The following is a 19123-nucleotide window of genomic DNA, read 5'->3' on the forward strand; positions in this document are numbered from 1 at the left end:
AATTTCCTTCACTCTGTTCAGGTTGCTCATTATAAAACAACCAAGCGCTTGATTAACAAACCAGAACAACAAACATTCAAAGCGGAGCAGAGCTGCATTAAAGGTGTCATCTGGTGCCAAAGCACTAAAAGAAGCAAAATATGGCACAGTATGCCAAACAATCCCATTTGTTTCATTTACATGTTACATGTGCCATATTGACAAATCACTGGAAATGCACATGGCTTGAATCTGAATACATTTATTTGCCATTTCAGTACCTAATGCTTGATGAATGGTTAATTAAGCATCCAGACATGTTTTTCTTACACAAATTATCAAAATAATACATGGAGACGTATGATTGTCTTCTAACAAATATTGTGCAAATAGAAAAACACTTGTTTAAGTACGTGGAACGGTTTGGCAACAGCAAATATTTTGCATTTAGAGCTGGTGAAAGGCCAGAAACCTTAGTAGTAATTGGAGTAATTTGGTAGTTTTAAAAAAAGATGCCCATTTTGCAACAAAACACAGGCTCATTGGAAATACATGCTTCAGTCTACATTGTTGTGACACTGAAAGACGTGCATAACATAAGTTTGGACACACTTAAACATGCATTAAACAGTGAATTAATATCAATAAAAATATAATTAAAGCATTTCTGGAATGGCCAGTTTTCTCAGTAGCTCACTTTGAATACTTGTCCACAAAAGAGGTAAAGCAATGTAAAAAACAAGGTAAAACTATGCTGTTAAGATGCCTTTTTTTTCATTTGGTTTGCTTTTGAAAACACTATTAGGGAAGGGTTTAGGTCAGTGGTTCGCTAGGTGATCTGTACGACAAGCCCCACCTTCTTGTGGATGTATACAAGAAGGACGTGTATTTGAAACAAAACAAAACAAAAAACGCATTCTAAGTTATTTATTTCAGATTCACAAAAATGTAGAGAGCCCCCTCTAGTGGATTTATCATCTAAAACGTGCAATGAAACATAACCAGAGGAATGTATTTTACATTTCACAAAAACGTAGCCTGACATGTATTTCCAATGAGTCTGGGATGCCATTTTAGTAGCTAAAAAGGTATTAATTAATGCTGGTTTGATACTTTGATGTACTATTATTAGCTATTGGCAAAGTTCCAAGTGAAACCTTTCAAAACACACTTATATAGATAAATAGACTTTAAACATCTTCCTAGGGCTGCACCAATATGGATTTTTGGGGCAATACTGATAACAATAAATCTTTATATTTGGAGGCTGATAACGGATATATTAGCTATAGATATAAATATTAAAACATTTTATTTTGTAGTAGAGTGAACAGCTGATTTTATTTTAAAAACTTCCTAAAATTTTGAACAGATCTTAGAATAGTCTACTTAAAGCAAAAACAGCTATAATTTCAATTGATTATATAGACCTATATTCACAATTTCACATAAATCAGCATGCCAAAAATAAATTATTTCCTTTTCTTTGCATAGAAAAATAACATGCAACTTGACTGTTGCATAAAAAATAATATTATAAATGACAAAACTGGATTTAATTAGCAAACAAGTTAAATAAATATATTTTAAATAAAATGAAAAAACTACGAACTGAAACCAGCTCAAATGTTCTCGAATTTAAGTGTTAGAGTAATGTACTGTTGTTAGTCATTTGACACTTATTACCGCACTCCCGCAAGATTCTGTCCTGCTTTCAAGGCAGGCAGTTCTGTACAATTATGTAAATTATAGGCTAAAAGATATCGGCCTAATTTTGATATCAGACTGATAACGATAACATTAAAAATAGCATTATTCAGCCACCGATATATTGTGCATTTCTACATCTTTCAATGGCTGGTGTAAAATGACTATTTTCAGTAGAGATAGAGGTACATGCAGCACCAAATTACCTCATAATTTATTCCTTTTGTAACCTTGCTCCAAGTTAATATAAAGCCATCCATATGGAGTTGTTTTTTGCAGCAGTTTTAGATACTTCCAACCCAATGACTAATCATTTTTGATCACCAAAACAAATTATTGTCTAATCAATTTCATTTCATTAAGAAATATTTCAACCCCAAACCCAAAAGAATTACAAATGGAAATGTATGGATTACACATTATTTGAAGGTGTCCTTGTTACAACATTATTATATACATTTATAAATAAGTGCTGAGCAAAATGTGGTTATAATATTTAACAAAATGTGATATAGGGTAAGTAATAGATTTGGTTTATGTTTAGAACATGCCATTACTTTTTTTAAACAGTAAGTGCATTTAAAATGTTGGAAGAACACTGTAAAATAAAGTATCACAGATTTTTCTCATTCTCTCTGGTGTAACAAATATTACAATATAGTAATAACAATTTGTATATTGTTTTTGTATACACATGCCAAAAGACGAGACCTCCAATGTTGGTGTTCCCATCAAATAAAACATACAAAAAGGATTTTATATACATTAGAAGCATATTTAATTTAATTAAAGTCTCTAAATAAATGTTTGTTAGTTTTTAAACAAAATGAAGGTGATTTTTTTAAAATAGAAATAAAAATATGGGTGAAATTCTGTATTATATTCATGATAAAATAATAGGTGGAACATGTCTTGCTGACAAATAAGTAAAAACTAGTGGTTTGAAGATGTAATGGTAAAGTTATATTTATATAAAGCATATTTTGGGGGCTGAGATCTTTTAAATCTTTTAATATGACACCAAATGATTAAATATGGACCACAAGATTGCGATATAAAACTACTGTTATGCTGAATGTCATTTTAGTATGCATCTTCTGCAAATTTTGGCAAGAGTGTATGACATATATTATTATTATTCTTTGCTTTAGACAAATAAAGCAGAACACAATCTAGTCACATTTTTTTTGCGTTTGTTTTGAATTTGAGGTTGAAATATAACTCCTGACACAAGACAGCTATATTGATGTTAACGAAGATCACGCATGCACCATTCACTTTAACACTCATGCATCCTAATAAGACAGTTTGGCTACACCTAGTGTTTCAGCAAATCTGAACTCTATAGACACAGCAAATGATCTCCAAACTCTCAAGAAAATGTGGTCCAGTATCTATAGCAAAGGTAACCAAACTTGTTCCTGGACAAGCACTGTCCTGCAAAGTTGAGCTCCAACACACTTTCCTTGAAGCCAGGAGCATGTTTGGACACCCCTATACAACACAGATGCTCTTATAAATAATTTAATCAAACTAAAATACTCAAGAATAATGAATGCCAATTTAGTATTGTTTTACTATAAATATGCAGTCACATTCTTGAATATCTTATTTCATTCATTACAGTGCAAAAAGGAATAATGTTTGAGATGTAACAGAAATGTGAAAAAGGCAGAAAAAATAATTTAAAAAGGAGTAAAAAAAAGATGAGGTGGAAAAAAAGAGAGGTGTGAGAGAGAATTTGTGAATGTGTAAAGTGAGAGGTTTTTCAGTCCAGAGGCACCTCTCTCATATTTGCTGGGTCAGTTGTAGCTGTGGCCTGTTTGGACTCTCTCATCTTATCTAGGCCAAACAGCAGGTCCAGTTGAGTCACGGGCCTCAGCTGCCTGCTGTCCACATGCCTGAGGACAAACCAGAGGACACGGTGACAAATTCAGGGACATGAGGCTCTCTGGATTTTAGCGTGTAATATATTCACTCCTATATTTACACAGAAGAGCTGCACTACTAAACTGAGAATCACATTTTTGAGGAGGTTGTTTGTTTAAAACAGATTTCACAATTCTCTGATGATTCTTAATAGACAACTCCATGCAAAAACTTGTTTTTTAGAGGTTCTGAATAATATTTTTCTATAAAATATGTGACCCTGGACCACAAAACCAATGTTAATTTAGGGAATAGCCCAAAAAAACATTGTATGAGTAAAACTTAGGTAATAATAAATAATAAGTAAATGTAATCTTCCATCTTCCAAGTCATTTAGTAAACTGTACATACAGTATATCAACACTTTTATTAGAAATACGCTTGCTGAAAACTTCATATAAATTAATTTAAAGGCAATTTTCTAAATATACAGATTAGTTTTAACCCTAAGATTCCATATCAAATAGTTTTGTTTTGGTCAAATATCGGCCTGTCGTAAAAACCTATAGGCGAATTATGAGTTTGTAAACTTTCAGGATGCATGCGCATCGACGTTGCAGAAAAAACAGAGCGCTAGCATTTACAGCGAGAGAATGACATCCGATGCCGTACAGAGTTAGTTGTTGTATTAGATATAAGTTGTTGTGATTAAATATTATATATATTATTTACATAATGCTTTCAGCGTATTTTAACAGCTCGTCACCCAGTGATAAGCACAGTTATTTGGCAAAATTAAAGTTAAAGTGAGCGGCTTTCATCTGACACGTCCATTTGTGATGGCACCCTCCCAAGTGTGTCAAGCCTGAAATATCTCATTAGAACACCAAGTGATTTTACAAGAGAGAAGTTAAAGGCCTTGGATGCCCATAAGTTTTTGAATGCCTGAAATTTTGATCTGTGTGGTCATGTGCAAGAAATAATGTTCCATGATTACCAGATTTAAAACTTTGTAGTGTTAAAAACCGAGGTTCTCCCTACCCAAAGACAAGGAAAGAAGACAGAAATGTACAAGGCCTGGGTAATCATCAACAAGCAAAACAACTGCATTCTGACAGTGAACTGCACCTGTAGGGCAGGGTATGTGAACTTACATTCTAAAATTTCATTCTCAGCATTCAGTGTCCGCAGTTTAATTCACCATATTTAACTGCCGAGGTGAGCATTTTAATTAGGTCCTCACTCCATTCAGCTCTTCTGATGGCTGTTGGCATTAAAAGCAGTGTGGTGAAGGGAAAAATTTAAGTTTTCTATTTTTGAAATCTCGATTTTGGCATCCTACCGCACAATATAACATGTTTCATATTGCAACCGGTCTTTTTTTGCAACCAGTAAAGGCGGTTGAACCGTGTGACGTCATGTGTGACGTAGGGTGGCAATTCCCAATTCCCCTATACATCAATGTTAAGCTTTCAGACTGCTGTACTGGTTATGACTGGTTTTGTGGTCCACAGTTATAAACATACATATATATATTTTTAAATATCACATTTGGAAAACTATACAAACTATGCATCTAACTTGACTTTCATGCTATATGTAGAAACAAACATCTATTTTACAAACAAACAGTCTTGTGAACACTCACAGTGTCCATCGGTGCTTTAGACCTGTAGTTTTAAACTGTTGATTAACCTTTTTTTCTTTAAATTTTAATTGTTTCTGTCAATAATTGTAATTATACAGTGACATAACATGAAAAAACAGAATAAACTGAGACAAACTAAATGCAGAAGAACTTTGGCAACATCTCTAAGATCAGGGTTTCTTCAGGTTTCACAAAGACACATTTAAGATCTTTATGAGTGAAATTTCAGGCTAAACACTAAGGATGTTCACGAATGGGCCAGTTGGTAATGCAGGTAAGAGGTTTAACTTGTCTCATCCAAAAAATATATGATAATTTGTTATTTCTTTGCCACATTTTAAATAATGTGTCAAAACAAGCTTTCTTCTTCAAACAAACAACAAATAATGGTAAAAAAACATTGGTAAACAGAGTTTGGTTTAATACTTTAGATGGATTGTTGGTGATCGGAGACATGGACAGATACAAATTAAGACTTGTTTAAAAGGATTTAAGACCTACATTACACTATTTCATTGAATTTAATTGAATTTTTCATTGACTTTTTAAGGCCCAAAATAAGTTAGTTGAAATTTAAGACATTTTAAGACCACGCGGAAACCCTGTACGTTTTTTTAAAAGCCAGCCTGCAAAGCTACTGCATGGTTCAAAGTTTTAGGCAAATGCTGTTAAATGATGATGCTTTCAAAAATAAGGCATAAATACATTTTATTTATCAATTAATTTATATGAACTAAATCAAATCTCAACATTTGGTATGACCACACTTTGCATTTAAAACACTTGCCCATAGTTTTTCAGGCATCTTAGAGATGTTGCCAAAGTTCTTCTGGATTTAGAGGTTCAAAAGTTTTAATGAACATGCGAATTGCGATCATTTAGAATTGAGATTGCTTCGGTGTTAGAACAAAGATCTCAATATTTTAAGGTCAAACTTTTAAGAATATCCTGCATTTGTTGGAAAATTAATAATTGAGATAAATGGAAGAGATTTTTTTGTAGATATTACAGACCTTCTTCTGTGCTGTACTGTATTTTGTGCACACAAAGTAAAAGCTAAGTTCATATTGTGTGTATGTGTGTGTTATCTAAAACATATTACACATACTCTTCCTCTTCATCCAGTTGGAACTGTTGTGCGATCTGTTTCATCTGCTGTTTGCGGACGTAGTCTCTGACGCGGTACATGGCGGCGTCCCTGCACAGCTCTTTCAGATCACTGCCGGAGTAGCCCTCGCTTTGACTCGCGATTTCCTTCAGGTTAATCGCATTACTTAACTGATGAAAAAAAAATCTTATTAAGTAATTTATACACAAATTTTCACATTGTTTTTAGCCATTGCTTTTTATTAAACAAGGACCATTATTTTGATCAAGTGATAATAAATATATTTACAATTTTATAATTCTTGAATTTATATTTCAAATATTTACTAATTTATGCATTTTATTTAACAATTATATTGATACTGGTACATATTTGATATTGGTATACATTTATAGTTTTAATAATAGCTAAACATGCTTTTCTACTGGTAGACTCAAATTTTTTTTTACGCTCTTATTCTTTGTTCATTAAATGATTTTCAAAAAAAAAAGTAACAAATTTTTAATTCACAACTTCAACACCTTTCGAAGATGATAAAAAAAAGAGTTTCAAATATGTAATCAGCATATATGTATGGTCATGTGACATTAAAGACTAAACTAATGATGCTGAAAATCATCTTTTGCAAAAAAAATATATATATACATTTAAAATAACATAATATTAGAGTCATTTTGGCAAAGGTCTTATTTGGTATTCTTAAGATGAAATGTATAAGCATAAGTCATTTCTTTTAAAGGGCCACAAAACCACCCTGTCTCAGCAGGGTGTTTTCATACCTCCAAATTGAAAAAAGTCAGGAAAGTGTGTGAATCCAGCTTTGTTTAGGTGGGAGTGTCGAGTGATTGAAGAGGGAAGAGTTTTCATGAAAAGGGGAGTTTCAGTTTTACATGTTATAGCACATAATTCGACACATCGCTCTCGACATTTCCTCTGGAGTTTCATGTAATTTCAGGTGTTTCATTCTTAATTTGTCAACTTTAACTGCAGTTTGGCACTCTCACTTTCATTCAGGAACATTTCATGCATGCCCCCCTATGATGAACGAGACATTAGATGCGAGGCACTGCTGGAAGAGTGTAGTTTTAATGGAATTTGATACAGCATGCTGTAAAACCTATGCATTTCTTGGTAGAAACACAGCCGTGTGTTTATAAACTATCCTGTCACAAAATGCAGTGAAAATCCTACGCGGTGAAGATCCTATGGTAAGGACGTAATAGTTTGATTAAAATGTTTACATTCAGAGATCAGCATTTACAGCGGATCTTTCAGTCCATAATATTGCAGTGATATTAACTTACTGTAAACTTAGTAACTAAATCATTTTGACTAAGATATGTCTTTAAAAACTAAATGAGTACTGTTGAAGACACAAACTAACTTTGCCATCTGAATAAACATAAACGAAGCACATTGATCGCACACTGTAGAGACAGAGCAATCAACAAACTGGAGCTGCGTCTTTTTTAAAAGGAGACGAGTGGCAAATCCAGATTTCACTATTTCCAGATGCAAAAAGCTCTCGGGTAAAATATGTTTCTTACAAACATATTTTTGTCGCATGTTAGCAGACCACTGTAATCCACACGAGTCCAGCTGCACTCTCATAGCAGGAAAATAGAAACAAAACCTTTGTTGTGACACATTTATAAACGCAACACTGACGACCCATGTCTCAGAACAATTCTTCTTCTTCCACTTGTTTTAATTACATTTGGCAACACAACGTGGCGTCTCTCTGCCGTCTGAACACTGTAACAGGTAAAATAGCTTCAGGTCTAACAGGTCTTCGAAGCTATCATGATTATTAATAAAGTTGCACCTCCTTCACAATAGAGCGCGCTGATTGGTTCACTGAAAGCTCAAAGACGTCACATTGTACTCGCCGGTACAGACATCCAGTCTACATGCTGGAATTTACACAAGGATCTCATGGCCGTGACGTAGCTTCAAAATTTCTTTTCAAATCAGAAGATCGAATTTGCTCGAAATAACGCAAAAACAACCAATTTTCACATTTTAGTGAAATATGTGTGTCCTAATAGTGTTTCAGCAACGTGGGACACATATATGACTGTCAACATCTCAAAAAATGAGTTTTGGTGTTTCGTGACCCTTTAAAATACATACATGACACGGTGAAAAAAAGAAAGTATAACTTGCATATATCCTTTATAACTTTAAAACAAATTTAGAATTTTGGAATGATAGCGTACACCTATTTATTTCTGTTATATAACCCTTAATAAAAAGCAGTACATTTAAACAGACCATTTCTTTTGTGAATGAACCGTAGTGCAGATGAAGAAAAAATTAATGCCTTACATTTTCACCAGCCAGGATAAGTCTAAGGATTTCTTCTCTTTGAACTGCATTCTGAAAATGGACCAAAGATAACATCTTATCTTCATAAAGACATGCAATAAACAAAATTGTACGTAAAATGTTTGTGTGTTCTGCAGACTCACAGGCAGGCCTACATGAAAGGCAGTAGGCATTCTGCGCAGTATTGCTGCATCCACATCCTGTGGTCTGTTAGTGGCTCCCATCACCATTACCTGGACATTGACATTTTATTACACTTTTACTTTCTTTCACACAGAAAAATGCAAGAAGTGATGCGATGCTTTCTGAAACTTACTGTACAGTTGAAGTCAAAATGATTAGCCCTCCTGTGATTTGTTTTTTTCTTTTTCAAATATCTCCCAAATGATGTTTAACAAATTTCTCCACAGTCTTTCCTATAATATTTTTTTCTTCTGGAGAAAGTCTTATTTGTTTTATTTCAGCTAGAATAAAAGCAGTTTTTAATATTTATAAAACCATTTTAAGGTTAATATTTTTTGCACCCTTAAGCAATACTTTTTTTAATTGTCTACAGAACAAACCACTGTTATACAATAATTTGCCTAATTAACCCAATTAACCTAGTTAAGCATTTAAACTGCACTTTAAGCTGAATACTACTATCTTGAAAAATATCTAGTAAAATATTATGCACTGTCATCATGGCAAAGTAAGAATTAATTTATTAGAAATTAGTTTTTAAATTAATTATGTTTTGAAATGTGTTAAAAAAAAATCTTCTTTCTATTAAACAGAAATAAACTGTATTTGCGTGTTACCTGGCTGTTTTCTCCGGTGTCAAGTCCATCCCACAGACTCATGAACTGGGCCTTCATCATAGCAGTGGCCTCATGGTCCATACTGGAACGATTCCTCAGAATTGAATCTGAAGAAAGAGAAAGATTTTATAAATATACAATTCATAAATGCATATTGTGAAATCAATCCAAAGATCTAAAGAAATGTCTATCTGTGTGTCAATCTGTCTGTGTCTATCTGACTGTCTGTCTATTTATTATCAATTATCTATAATTATCTATCTATTATACTGCATGTAAAATATTTAAATCACATATTTTAAAATAATATTAATACTGTTACATAAAATAACATACAATTCTTTTCACATTTTTTTGTACTTTATCCTTTTCAGCATCTGTAATTTAATCTGTGGTAACAGTCAGCCCTAATAGCCTTTTGGGCAATGCATTGACATTTAAAATCCTGAGGCCGAATCTTGACTTGCCGACTTTTCCCGATCCCTCTCTCTGTCCAACTTCACTTCCTGTCTAACTGCTGTCCTATCACAATTAAGGCCAGAAAACACCAATAAATAAATGCATAATCTGCGGTAGCAGCTTGAAAAGAAACTTAGCTAATTAAAATAATAATGAACTTTTACTGCGCTTTCAGCTTGCACCGTATGATAAAATGCCTGAGAGAGTCTGTGTGCAGCGTCCGCATTCTTCTGTTTCACAGATGATGGGTCACAGTACAGTATTATTCAAATGCCATCAGCATTGAAAATACAGTGCTTAGGAAACACTGCCATCATTATGCAAATACACATGTACCACATTTTCCAAAAAACCCATGAATATAAAACACCTGCATACCCATAGTGATTACAGACAAGTTTATTACTGTAGTGGTGCTGAGTGAATTTATTCAGCATGTTAAACAAGCTGGCATTGTAATATCTCTCCTATCTTTCTGGCATCTATAAGCATCTGTCAGACTCTTTTAGAGCATATTAGGTAGTTACCTATTTCATCAATGAAAATGATGCATGGCTGAATCTTGACAGCCAATGAGAATACAGCAGCGGTCAACTTCTGTGATTCGCCGTACCACTTGTCGGTCAAAGTGGAGGCCTGTAGATTAATAAAGCGGCATCCAGATGCTTTCGCTGTTGCTTTGGCAATTAAAGTCTTTCCACACCCTGGGGGTCCATACAATAGTACACCTGGGAATCGTGTAAAAAAATAAACATAAAATAATAATAATAACAATGATAATAGAGATGATGATGATGAAAGGTTTCGATTGACTTCAAATGCTACTTTTTAGTTGCTGTCTGGGCTTTCACTGCCTTTCTACACATCCCTTTCTTCATGTGTTTAATATTTTCCATCGGCCATTTCATTTTATTACACATAACAAGGGCCAGACGGAATCTGCTGACATTTTTTGCTATTTCTGCACTGAATTTTGGTAAAAATCTGTGGATTTATGTAGAATTATTTTGGGAGTATCATAACTAAAACCTTAATTAATATATTAAATAAAAAATACTTTTTTAACTTGTATTTAATGTTTACAATGCAAATCCAATTAGATCCACTTATTTGGTTAACAAAGCAAGTCTCTCATATAATATCTCTACTAAAAAGACAGAAAATATTACTTTTAAAACTGTATTGTAAATAAATCATAAATATTTTCATATTAGTCAACAATATTACTGAAATTAATTTAAAAACTGAATAAATATAATTTTACACACATTTACACAAGCAAATAAACAAAATCAATGATGGGCTGAAAATCTGTGGAATTCTGCGCCCGCAGATTTCATGTGGGCCCACACATTAGTTAATTTGTAAACTAATTAGCTTTGTTGTCCTTGCATATATGGATTTCTTAGGTTGTTACCAACATTAGATGGTTTACATTTGAAGTCAATCCACCTTTAGAAATATGTTTTCTGAGAAAAATGGTGTTGAAAGTATTTAAAATGTTCAATACTTATTTCCTCCACTGTATATATTTACAGTCGTCAACATTTGGAGTGAAACAAAACCTTTCATCAAAATTGTCTTAGGACAAATTAAGACTTTTTTGATCAAAGTTTCATAGCCTTGAAACTGTTTTAAGGTACAAAGGGTTATAGACATCCTGCTGCTACATAAATAGTCAGATACGAATGTGTTTCTTTACAGACTTTCATTGTTTTCATCAAACCTGTGCCCCTCACTACAGACATGCTCTCACCAGACCCTCAAGAAATGCCATTTTTAAAACAAATTCAAACACAAGAAACACTATATCTATCTTTATATCTGCATTATTAGGAGAAACCTTGCAATAATGTAGCCTTTCTTTTTTTTTTTTTAATAGTGTATAAAATGTTTTTTTTTTTTTTTTTTTATCATGCAGGCATGTGTTCAGCCAAGGACAAAAAAGGAGGAAGATGAGATACAAACACACACATATTTATATATGTGGGGGTGGGGGTATGTGTGTGTGCGCGTGTGTGTGTTTTAAATAATAATAAGAAATAATAGTTCTAAAAATAATAATAAATAATTTCTTTATGTAAAGGTTTGATATTGGCCACACAATTAAGTTTAATTTCTTGGTTAATCAGTTGAAGTCTTTAACAGTTTAATAGTCACCCAAGTAATTATTTAATTGGTTTATAGCCTACTTTGTACCTCAGTGTCGGAACGCAAATTACAGGGGTTGCACCACTGAGCTCGGAAAATACGGAAATCTGTTTGTATACGGAAGAATCACATCCCTGATCATCATTAAAATAAGTATTGGTTTGAAAGTTTTTTGGTGAATCATTATTAGTTTGTCACAGACGTCATAAACAAGATGTCATGACTACATCCCTCTGAACCACACTGTTCAAATGTTGAAGAAGCAATCTTTGTAGCCGTTGAAAGAGCAGAGATCAATAAGCTTTCATCATTTCAAAATTAATTGTGAAGGAACAGAATCTTGATCAGTGGCTTCTCCAATGTATATATTGCATATATATTTAAAGTGCCCAGCATATACAAGTACACCCTTCACTGATCTCTCTTTTAAATCCATATTGTCTATATAGGATGCTTCACAATAATATATTTGTGCATGTACATTAGATTCGTGAGTGCCAAAGTTAAAACTGGAACTAATCTAACAAAAGATTTAACAGGAAAAAAATCAAGAGAAACATGAAAAAATTGCAGTTTGTAGTTTGCAATAACTCTGAAAGATGTCTGATAGCCAAACTCTTGTTTTTTTAGTTAATGTGACAGTTTAATATTGGGTGGCAATATTCACTGAGAAATGGATAAAAGTAATCGTTTCTTATAAGGGGGTGTACTCATTTATGCTGAGCACTGTATCCTTTCTGTGAATTTGCGTTTAAGTGCCCAGTTTTATTATTATTATAGTATTATTTTCACTTTTATTTTGCATTAGAGACATCCCTCTTTAGAGTAAAACAGAAATTTATGTATGTCACTGCTCTTTCTGTATGCAAAGTTCTTTGTTTCCTCAGGTTTACTAGGCCAGGTCAAGAGGTCATTGCTTCTCATGTGGACTGCTATGAGTGACCACAATGGCCGCATCCCTGATATTACTGACTATTTATTCTGTTGTAACTTATATTTCATTGTACTCTGTGAGATCCTGCTCTCACAATTTGTGTAATGTGCAGTACTGATAACAAGCTTGTTAAAACCAGATGTCCTTGAAGTAGATAAGCATTCTTTGTGTATTTGTGTGTTATTCCTCTGAGGGAGACTAGAAGACTTAAGCTAAATCTCACCTCTGTGGTCACGCTGGCCGCAAAATATCATCTGACCCTTGTTTGTTTTTGCGTAATTCATCATTTAGAAGATATACTTCAGTTCTTGCATCTATGTATGAAGATTGTCTACGCATACGTGTTTTAGCCAATGAGGATTCTTTCTGCCTAGATGAGTGACTTAGTCAGTGGCCTTCTGTTGTAGAATAATTTTTGTTGTGTGAATGTATAAGTTGACGTCTGCTGATGAAAGTGCAAACTATTTTCTTCAGCAAATATTTCTTTAATTAATTGTATTTCTGATCTTTGTACATCATACCGGGTCCTTGGATTTAATTGTACATTCCAGTACACTTGATTGCTAACATATCACATTTAAAACAACTGTCTGTTACTTCTACAGTTTCATGATGGAACTAGACTTTTCATAGCTTCTATAACAACTGGTAGGCTATTTTTTGGCATGTTCATACTGCAGGAACTCGAAATGCTTTTAGTTATTAACTCATTTTGGGAGAAATTCAGAGTAAGGTAAAACCCAGTGTATGAACCAGGAGCAGCGACCTTTTTTTTCCGTATTGTGATGCAGTTCCTGGAGAAACTTAATAATAATTGAGAAAACAGTGGGCGTGGCTTGTTTTTTTCCTTACTGCAAGCTGATCGGATAAAGTAGGCATTTCATTCGGAAAGATGGAGAAAAGGGTTTATTACAATCAGTGGTGTAAAGTAACTAATTACAAACTCTCAAATTACTGTAATTGAGTAGCTTTTCTCAGAAATTGTACTTTACTAAGTAGTTTTATAAATGTGTACTTTTACTTTCCCTTGAGTACATTTTTAGTGCAGTATCAATACTTTTATCCCACTATTTTCCTCCAACATGCAGTCACTACTTTATTTTTTCTTATCTATAAGGATTAATAAAATCAGTCCTGTGATTCCTATCCAAACTAAATCACACATAGAAAGTAAATTGCATCATACTAACCTACCTCAAGAAATGGGCGATATATAATTGCACCAAAATGTTTGGAAGCATTAAAAGTGTCTAAGAAGATGTCCAAAATCTTTACACGCATTGGCCCAGAGAATGTTTAGGTGCATGTCACTTATGAGAAGATGACAGATGTTTACTGTATGATGACTAAAATGGCCATAAACACCCAGCAGGCGCAAGAAGTCAACATGACGTCATCATGGACGTTGCATTTTTTTTGGAAATGAAAATCGGGATTGAAAATAAAATTAACCAAATATCAATATCATTTGGTGTCGTTATTGGACATCAAAATAACGTTGTCCTTAGACGCTGGCTAGACCTTGAATTTTGGTCACCTGACATCACAATCTAAATCTAACCTAATATTAATCTCTTAACTGCCTGCTGGGCAATAACTATATACACTACAGAATGTTACGCTAACATATACACATCCACAAATTATATGTAAATGCATCTACTTTTTACAGCATAATACTCACTACTCGAGTACTTTTGAAAGGTCTACTTTTTACTCAAACTTTAAGTAATATTGACAACCGATACTTTTACTCTACTTGCACTACATTTTAAGAAAGTAATGGTACTTTTACTTGAGTTTGATTTTTCAGTACTCTTTTCACCACTGACAGACACCTTGTCAAAACTGACAGTTGGAGGGGTCGTGGTCAATTATGTTAACCATGCCCAATATGCCTCATACAGACATAATCTGAGAATTTAACAGAGTGCATTTTTAGATTCTAATTTTAGCTTACAAGGGCAAACATTTTTTTCTTAATGACATGCGCAGATGAATTGTTCACCACAAAACTAGCTGTGTGAGCTAACAAAACCAATATGGTTAGTTCTGACTTCATGTGGCCTTTAAGAACTACCAGTAATGCAAGTAGCATGGTTCTTACAATTTTTTAAGGTAACAAATTTAAGCCCCTTTCTAGCACTTTGCAGATACATTTTCAACATTACAAGTGTGGAAAATTACATATTTGCATACATATACTTAATTACATCCATGATATCAAATAATATTATTTTGAAGTATAGTATATTACACTAAGGAAAAAAGTTTTAATGGTATGCTTGTCCCAATATTAACACTAAATTACTGTCATTTACTCTATTTTATTTTTATTTTATCTTTTTTAAATCTTTAATTATGCTTACCTATTTAGCAAAATAAATTACAATTAAAGCAATGCAGTTTCAAGTACTTCATACTTATTTAGTAAAGATAAAATAAAAGATAAAATCTTGAAAACACTAGATTAAAATTCAAGCATTTTTAAAGATATCAAGCACCCGTATGAACCCTGAGGTAGCCACTCATTTGCTGAGTGCATGCCATAAGCAATACAGGCACCTAATTTTAAACTTTTTTTTTTTTAACAAGACATAAATGTACAGACAGCTAATGTTAATAGCAGCTATCAGTGTCTGTTCTTTTCTCAGCCTCGTGGCTAGCTCTACCTAGTACTGGTACAATATGTGCAATAAAATAAAATCCAAATCCAATGCAAGATGTGAGTTCTGACCTTTAAAATGCATTCTCAATTTCTTACCTTTGGGAGGTTGCAAGAGTTTGGAACCACTGAAGAGATGACGTTTCTGGAAAGGCAAAATGACAGTGTCTTGCATCTCTGAGATGATCTCATCTAGCCCAGCAACATCTCTCCAGGTCACCTAGCATAAAAGGAAGAATAAATTCCACCATATAGGCCACTAATGACTTGAGGGTGATTGGGGAAGAAAAAAAAATTCAGGTTTGTGCTGTCATAGGTTTGCAATCAGTCAGTGCAATTCAGATAAACTTTAAATCAGTCTCAAACATAATACGGCGTCTGCAGTTAAAAGTGTGCAATATTTTACTGATGTAATGAAGCAGGGTGATTTGATGAAATGGTTGCATTGATTGCAGTGCAGATTGTATTTGTGTTTACTTTGATGCTGCGAGGATCAACCAGAAGAGTGGCGATGTTCATCTCATACTCCGTAAGACTGACACCATCGACACCAATCTGCTTCATCAACTGCTCTGCCTGGAGAAACATGGTAAATGGAGAGTTATTAGAGACAATGGATGAATAACTCAAATAAACCTGCTAAATAAAAATTCACAATAAATAATAGTCAGGTCAAGGGCCCGCGCCAATGCTCATCCACCCCCCCCCTCCACCCACCCACCCACCCTCTTCACTTGTAGCCATACCACGATACCAATATCCCCCCCCAACCTTTCAGCCGAGAAACCAACCCCCCCCCCCCCCCCCCCCCCCCCCCACCCCCCGTTCTTCACTTTCAGCCGTGATACCAACTACCGACCACCAACCGTGCCTTCCCCCCACCTGCTCTTCAATATCAGCTTGTCATAGGGCCCATGGTGGCCAGCGGTGTCCCTGCTGTTATCGTGGCAACGATAAAATATTTAATTTACTAGAAATAAGTTACTAAACTATTATGTTTAGAAATGTGTTGAAAAATTTTAAAATGTGTCAGAAATTGGGGGGTGAATAAAAAATTCAGTCAGGCTAATAATTCTGACTTCGACTGTATTTTTTTCCTAATTAGTCAAATACACTTCATCATAATCAACAAAACATCTTCATATTTAAACTTAAATATAACAATTGATTTTAACCAGTTCAAAAAGGAGCGGGAAGTTTATTATTTTTTTTCCACCCCATTAACCCCAATTCCACATCATTCAGTTATCTCTTCAAATAATTTCATATTTTATCCTTACATATCACATGTTCTTTATAGGCATGGGACAATAACTGTTTTCAAGGTATAACGCGGTTTGGAAAAGTCAAGGTTTTAAAACCACCAAAATTTTCTGCTATACCGCTCCAACGGAATCTGTAAGGGTTTTTTTTTTTAAACATATTTTTAAAAGTTTTTTAGGGCAACAGTATCTCCAGCAAAAAAGATATCCAAATATGCTGTTTTGAATAAAACTGAGTGAAGAAATTGGTGTTTTTCAAACTAATAAAGACAGCAGAAGTCAATGATTCCTAAAAATTATTTAGCCTGACATGTTTACTGCTCCAAAATAATTTAAATATTTCTCAAAATAAAATATACTACGTTCAAAGGGAAAAAAGTTTTAGTTTTTTTACCCAGACATTTAAAAACAATATATTTTAGAGCAGTAATTACAATACCACAACACTGTGATATTTTTATCCAGGGTTTTCATACCGTCAGAATCTTATACAGGTCCATGCCTAGTTCTTTACAGCATTTGTATATTATATTCTGACATATTATTCTTTACTTTTTTCAATTATTTATATTATTCTATATTCTTTACTTTGATTAAAACTTACAAGTCTGTTTTTATGAGATTTTTTTGAGAAAAACTCTTAATGTTGTATTGTGGCACGTTTAACAAAATAAAACTGATGTTGTGTAATATTATTTATTACCATTTCTATAGCCATAGTTTTACTACAAATACTATGGTAAGTGTGTTTTAGCATTAGAAAAAAGGAAAAATATATGAACCCTTGTCAAAAATCCTAAAGGATTCCAATAGGATTTATTAATAGGAATCCAATTAGAATTTTTAGCATATATTTGAACCATTCCTATGGGATTACATTAGTAATTTTCTTATAGGATAGTTTTTTAGGATAATTTCTACAGTATTTTAATGGAATCCAATTTATATCTTAACTCCTTTTCTATTGCATCCATTAGCCTACTATACAATCGTTTTGAATGTACTATGCAGTTTGCTAAAGTTTACCTTGATGTTCTTGAGTGTACAGTATTAGTGCACAAATTTCCAAGCAAACATATGCCTAGGAAAAATATATATATACAATGCTGGCAGACCAAACTGTGGGCTGGCCCACACAAAACAATTGAAGTACACTGTGGGCCAATAGTAAGTCCACACAAAATGGAGTGTATATGTGAGCACAATGTAGAACCTAATTTATTTAACTGGTTATAGGTTTTATGTGAAACTTCTGCACACATCAAGCAGCAGAGATTTCTTTACCCTTTTCTTGGCTTGGGATTTTTGTTTTTGTGTCGGGTCCAAAGCATCCACCACCCATTTGATGCTGTAATATGTTGCAGCCCCAAACACAGTCAGCCTCACCAACATTCCCACTACTTCATTCCTGGTGAGTGGGCGGAGCAGGGCGTCCCGAGGAATGTCACTCAGCATTATGGCCCGCCCCCGCTGTCAGCCCATTGGCTAAGAACAACAGACTGGTTGTGTCAATCTAGGAGAGAGCAAGTACAGTACATAAATCACAGTAGATCTATAACTAACATTGCTTGACCTTTTTGCTTCTTATACGCTTAAAGATACACATTTATACGGATTAATTGAGCATTAACAATGGGCTTAATTCATATGCAGCGTGACATAACGTTAGACGTGAAAGACATTTAAAACGGGGTCGAGTATAAATTCTCTTATAGAGTATTAATATTGATGTTAAAATCGATTAACTAACGACGACAGAAAATAATAAAACGTAAAAGCATGACGTTACTGCAATGCAATGTACGAAAGAGCATCCTCCTAAGAGACAAAAATGAAAGGTACGTTTTTCCCCCAGACTTCTAACACACTAAAGACAAAGATCCTAATCGAGTGTTAAGCTAAACCCCAAAATATGACCATCACTACACAGTATATTTAATAAGACTTCACTCACATTTCACAGCATTCCTGAAATCTACATACAAGACTAGTGTAACCGCCCTATGTGTACCGTCCGGAAACAAATCTATGGAAACACAGGTTCCTACATCAGTGTTTATTTAGCCTATTTTATTTTATACATATGAGAAACATGGCGAGTTCAACACAGAAAAAAAGTTTAAGTATAAAAATATTAAATAGGCTGAACACGGAGATATCAAAATAATTAACTCATCAAAATATTTAACTCAAAATAAGCAGTTTGAAGACTA

The 19123-nt window shown here is 33.8% G+C and overlaps 1 protein-coding gene across 1 annotated transcript; it reads right to left on the reverse strand.

Moving 5' to 3' along the window:
• Positions 1–225: 225 nt before the first annotated feature.
• atad1a (ATPase family AAA domain containing 1a) lies at positions 226–18922 on the reverse strand. The gene is made up of 10 exons (XM_056457465.1): positions 18865–18922; positions 18195–18423; positions 16126–16224; positions 15748–15868; positions 10426–10626; positions 9440–9546; positions 8783–8872; positions 8640–8690; positions 6312–6481; positions 226–3587 (listed from the first exon to the last, which is right to left on the reverse strand). The coding sequence occupies exons 2-10, from the start codon at positions 18363–18365 to the stop codon at positions 3455–3457; spliced, it is 1143 nt and encodes a 380-aa protein (XP_056313440.1). The 5' UTR covers positions 18366–18423; positions 18865–18922; the 3' UTR covers positions 226–3454.
• Positions 18923–19123: the final 201 nt, after the last annotated feature.

This window comes from Danio aesculapii, chromosome 5, assembly GCF_903798145.1.
Source record: "Danio aesculapii chromosome 5, fDanAes4.1, whole genome shotgun sequence".
Lineage (NCBI taxonomy): Eukaryota > Metazoa > Chordata > Actinopteri > Cypriniformes > Danionidae > Danio > Danio aesculapii.

Bases quoted from the DNA above. Each gene is read 5' to 3' on its own strand.
- atad1a (XM_056457465.1), bottom strand. From the start codon at position 18,365: ATGCTGAGTGACATTCCTCGGGACGCCCTGCTCCGCCCACTCACCAGG. The intron at 16,225-18,194 runs GTAAAGAAATCT...ATGTTTCTCCAG, and splicing joins AATCCCAAGCCAAGAAAAGG to GCAGAGCAGTTGATGAAGCA. The intron at 3,588-6,311 runs GTATGTGTAATA...GTTTGTCCTCAG, and splicing joins CAACTGGATGAAGAGGAAGA to GCATGTGGACAGCAGGCAGC.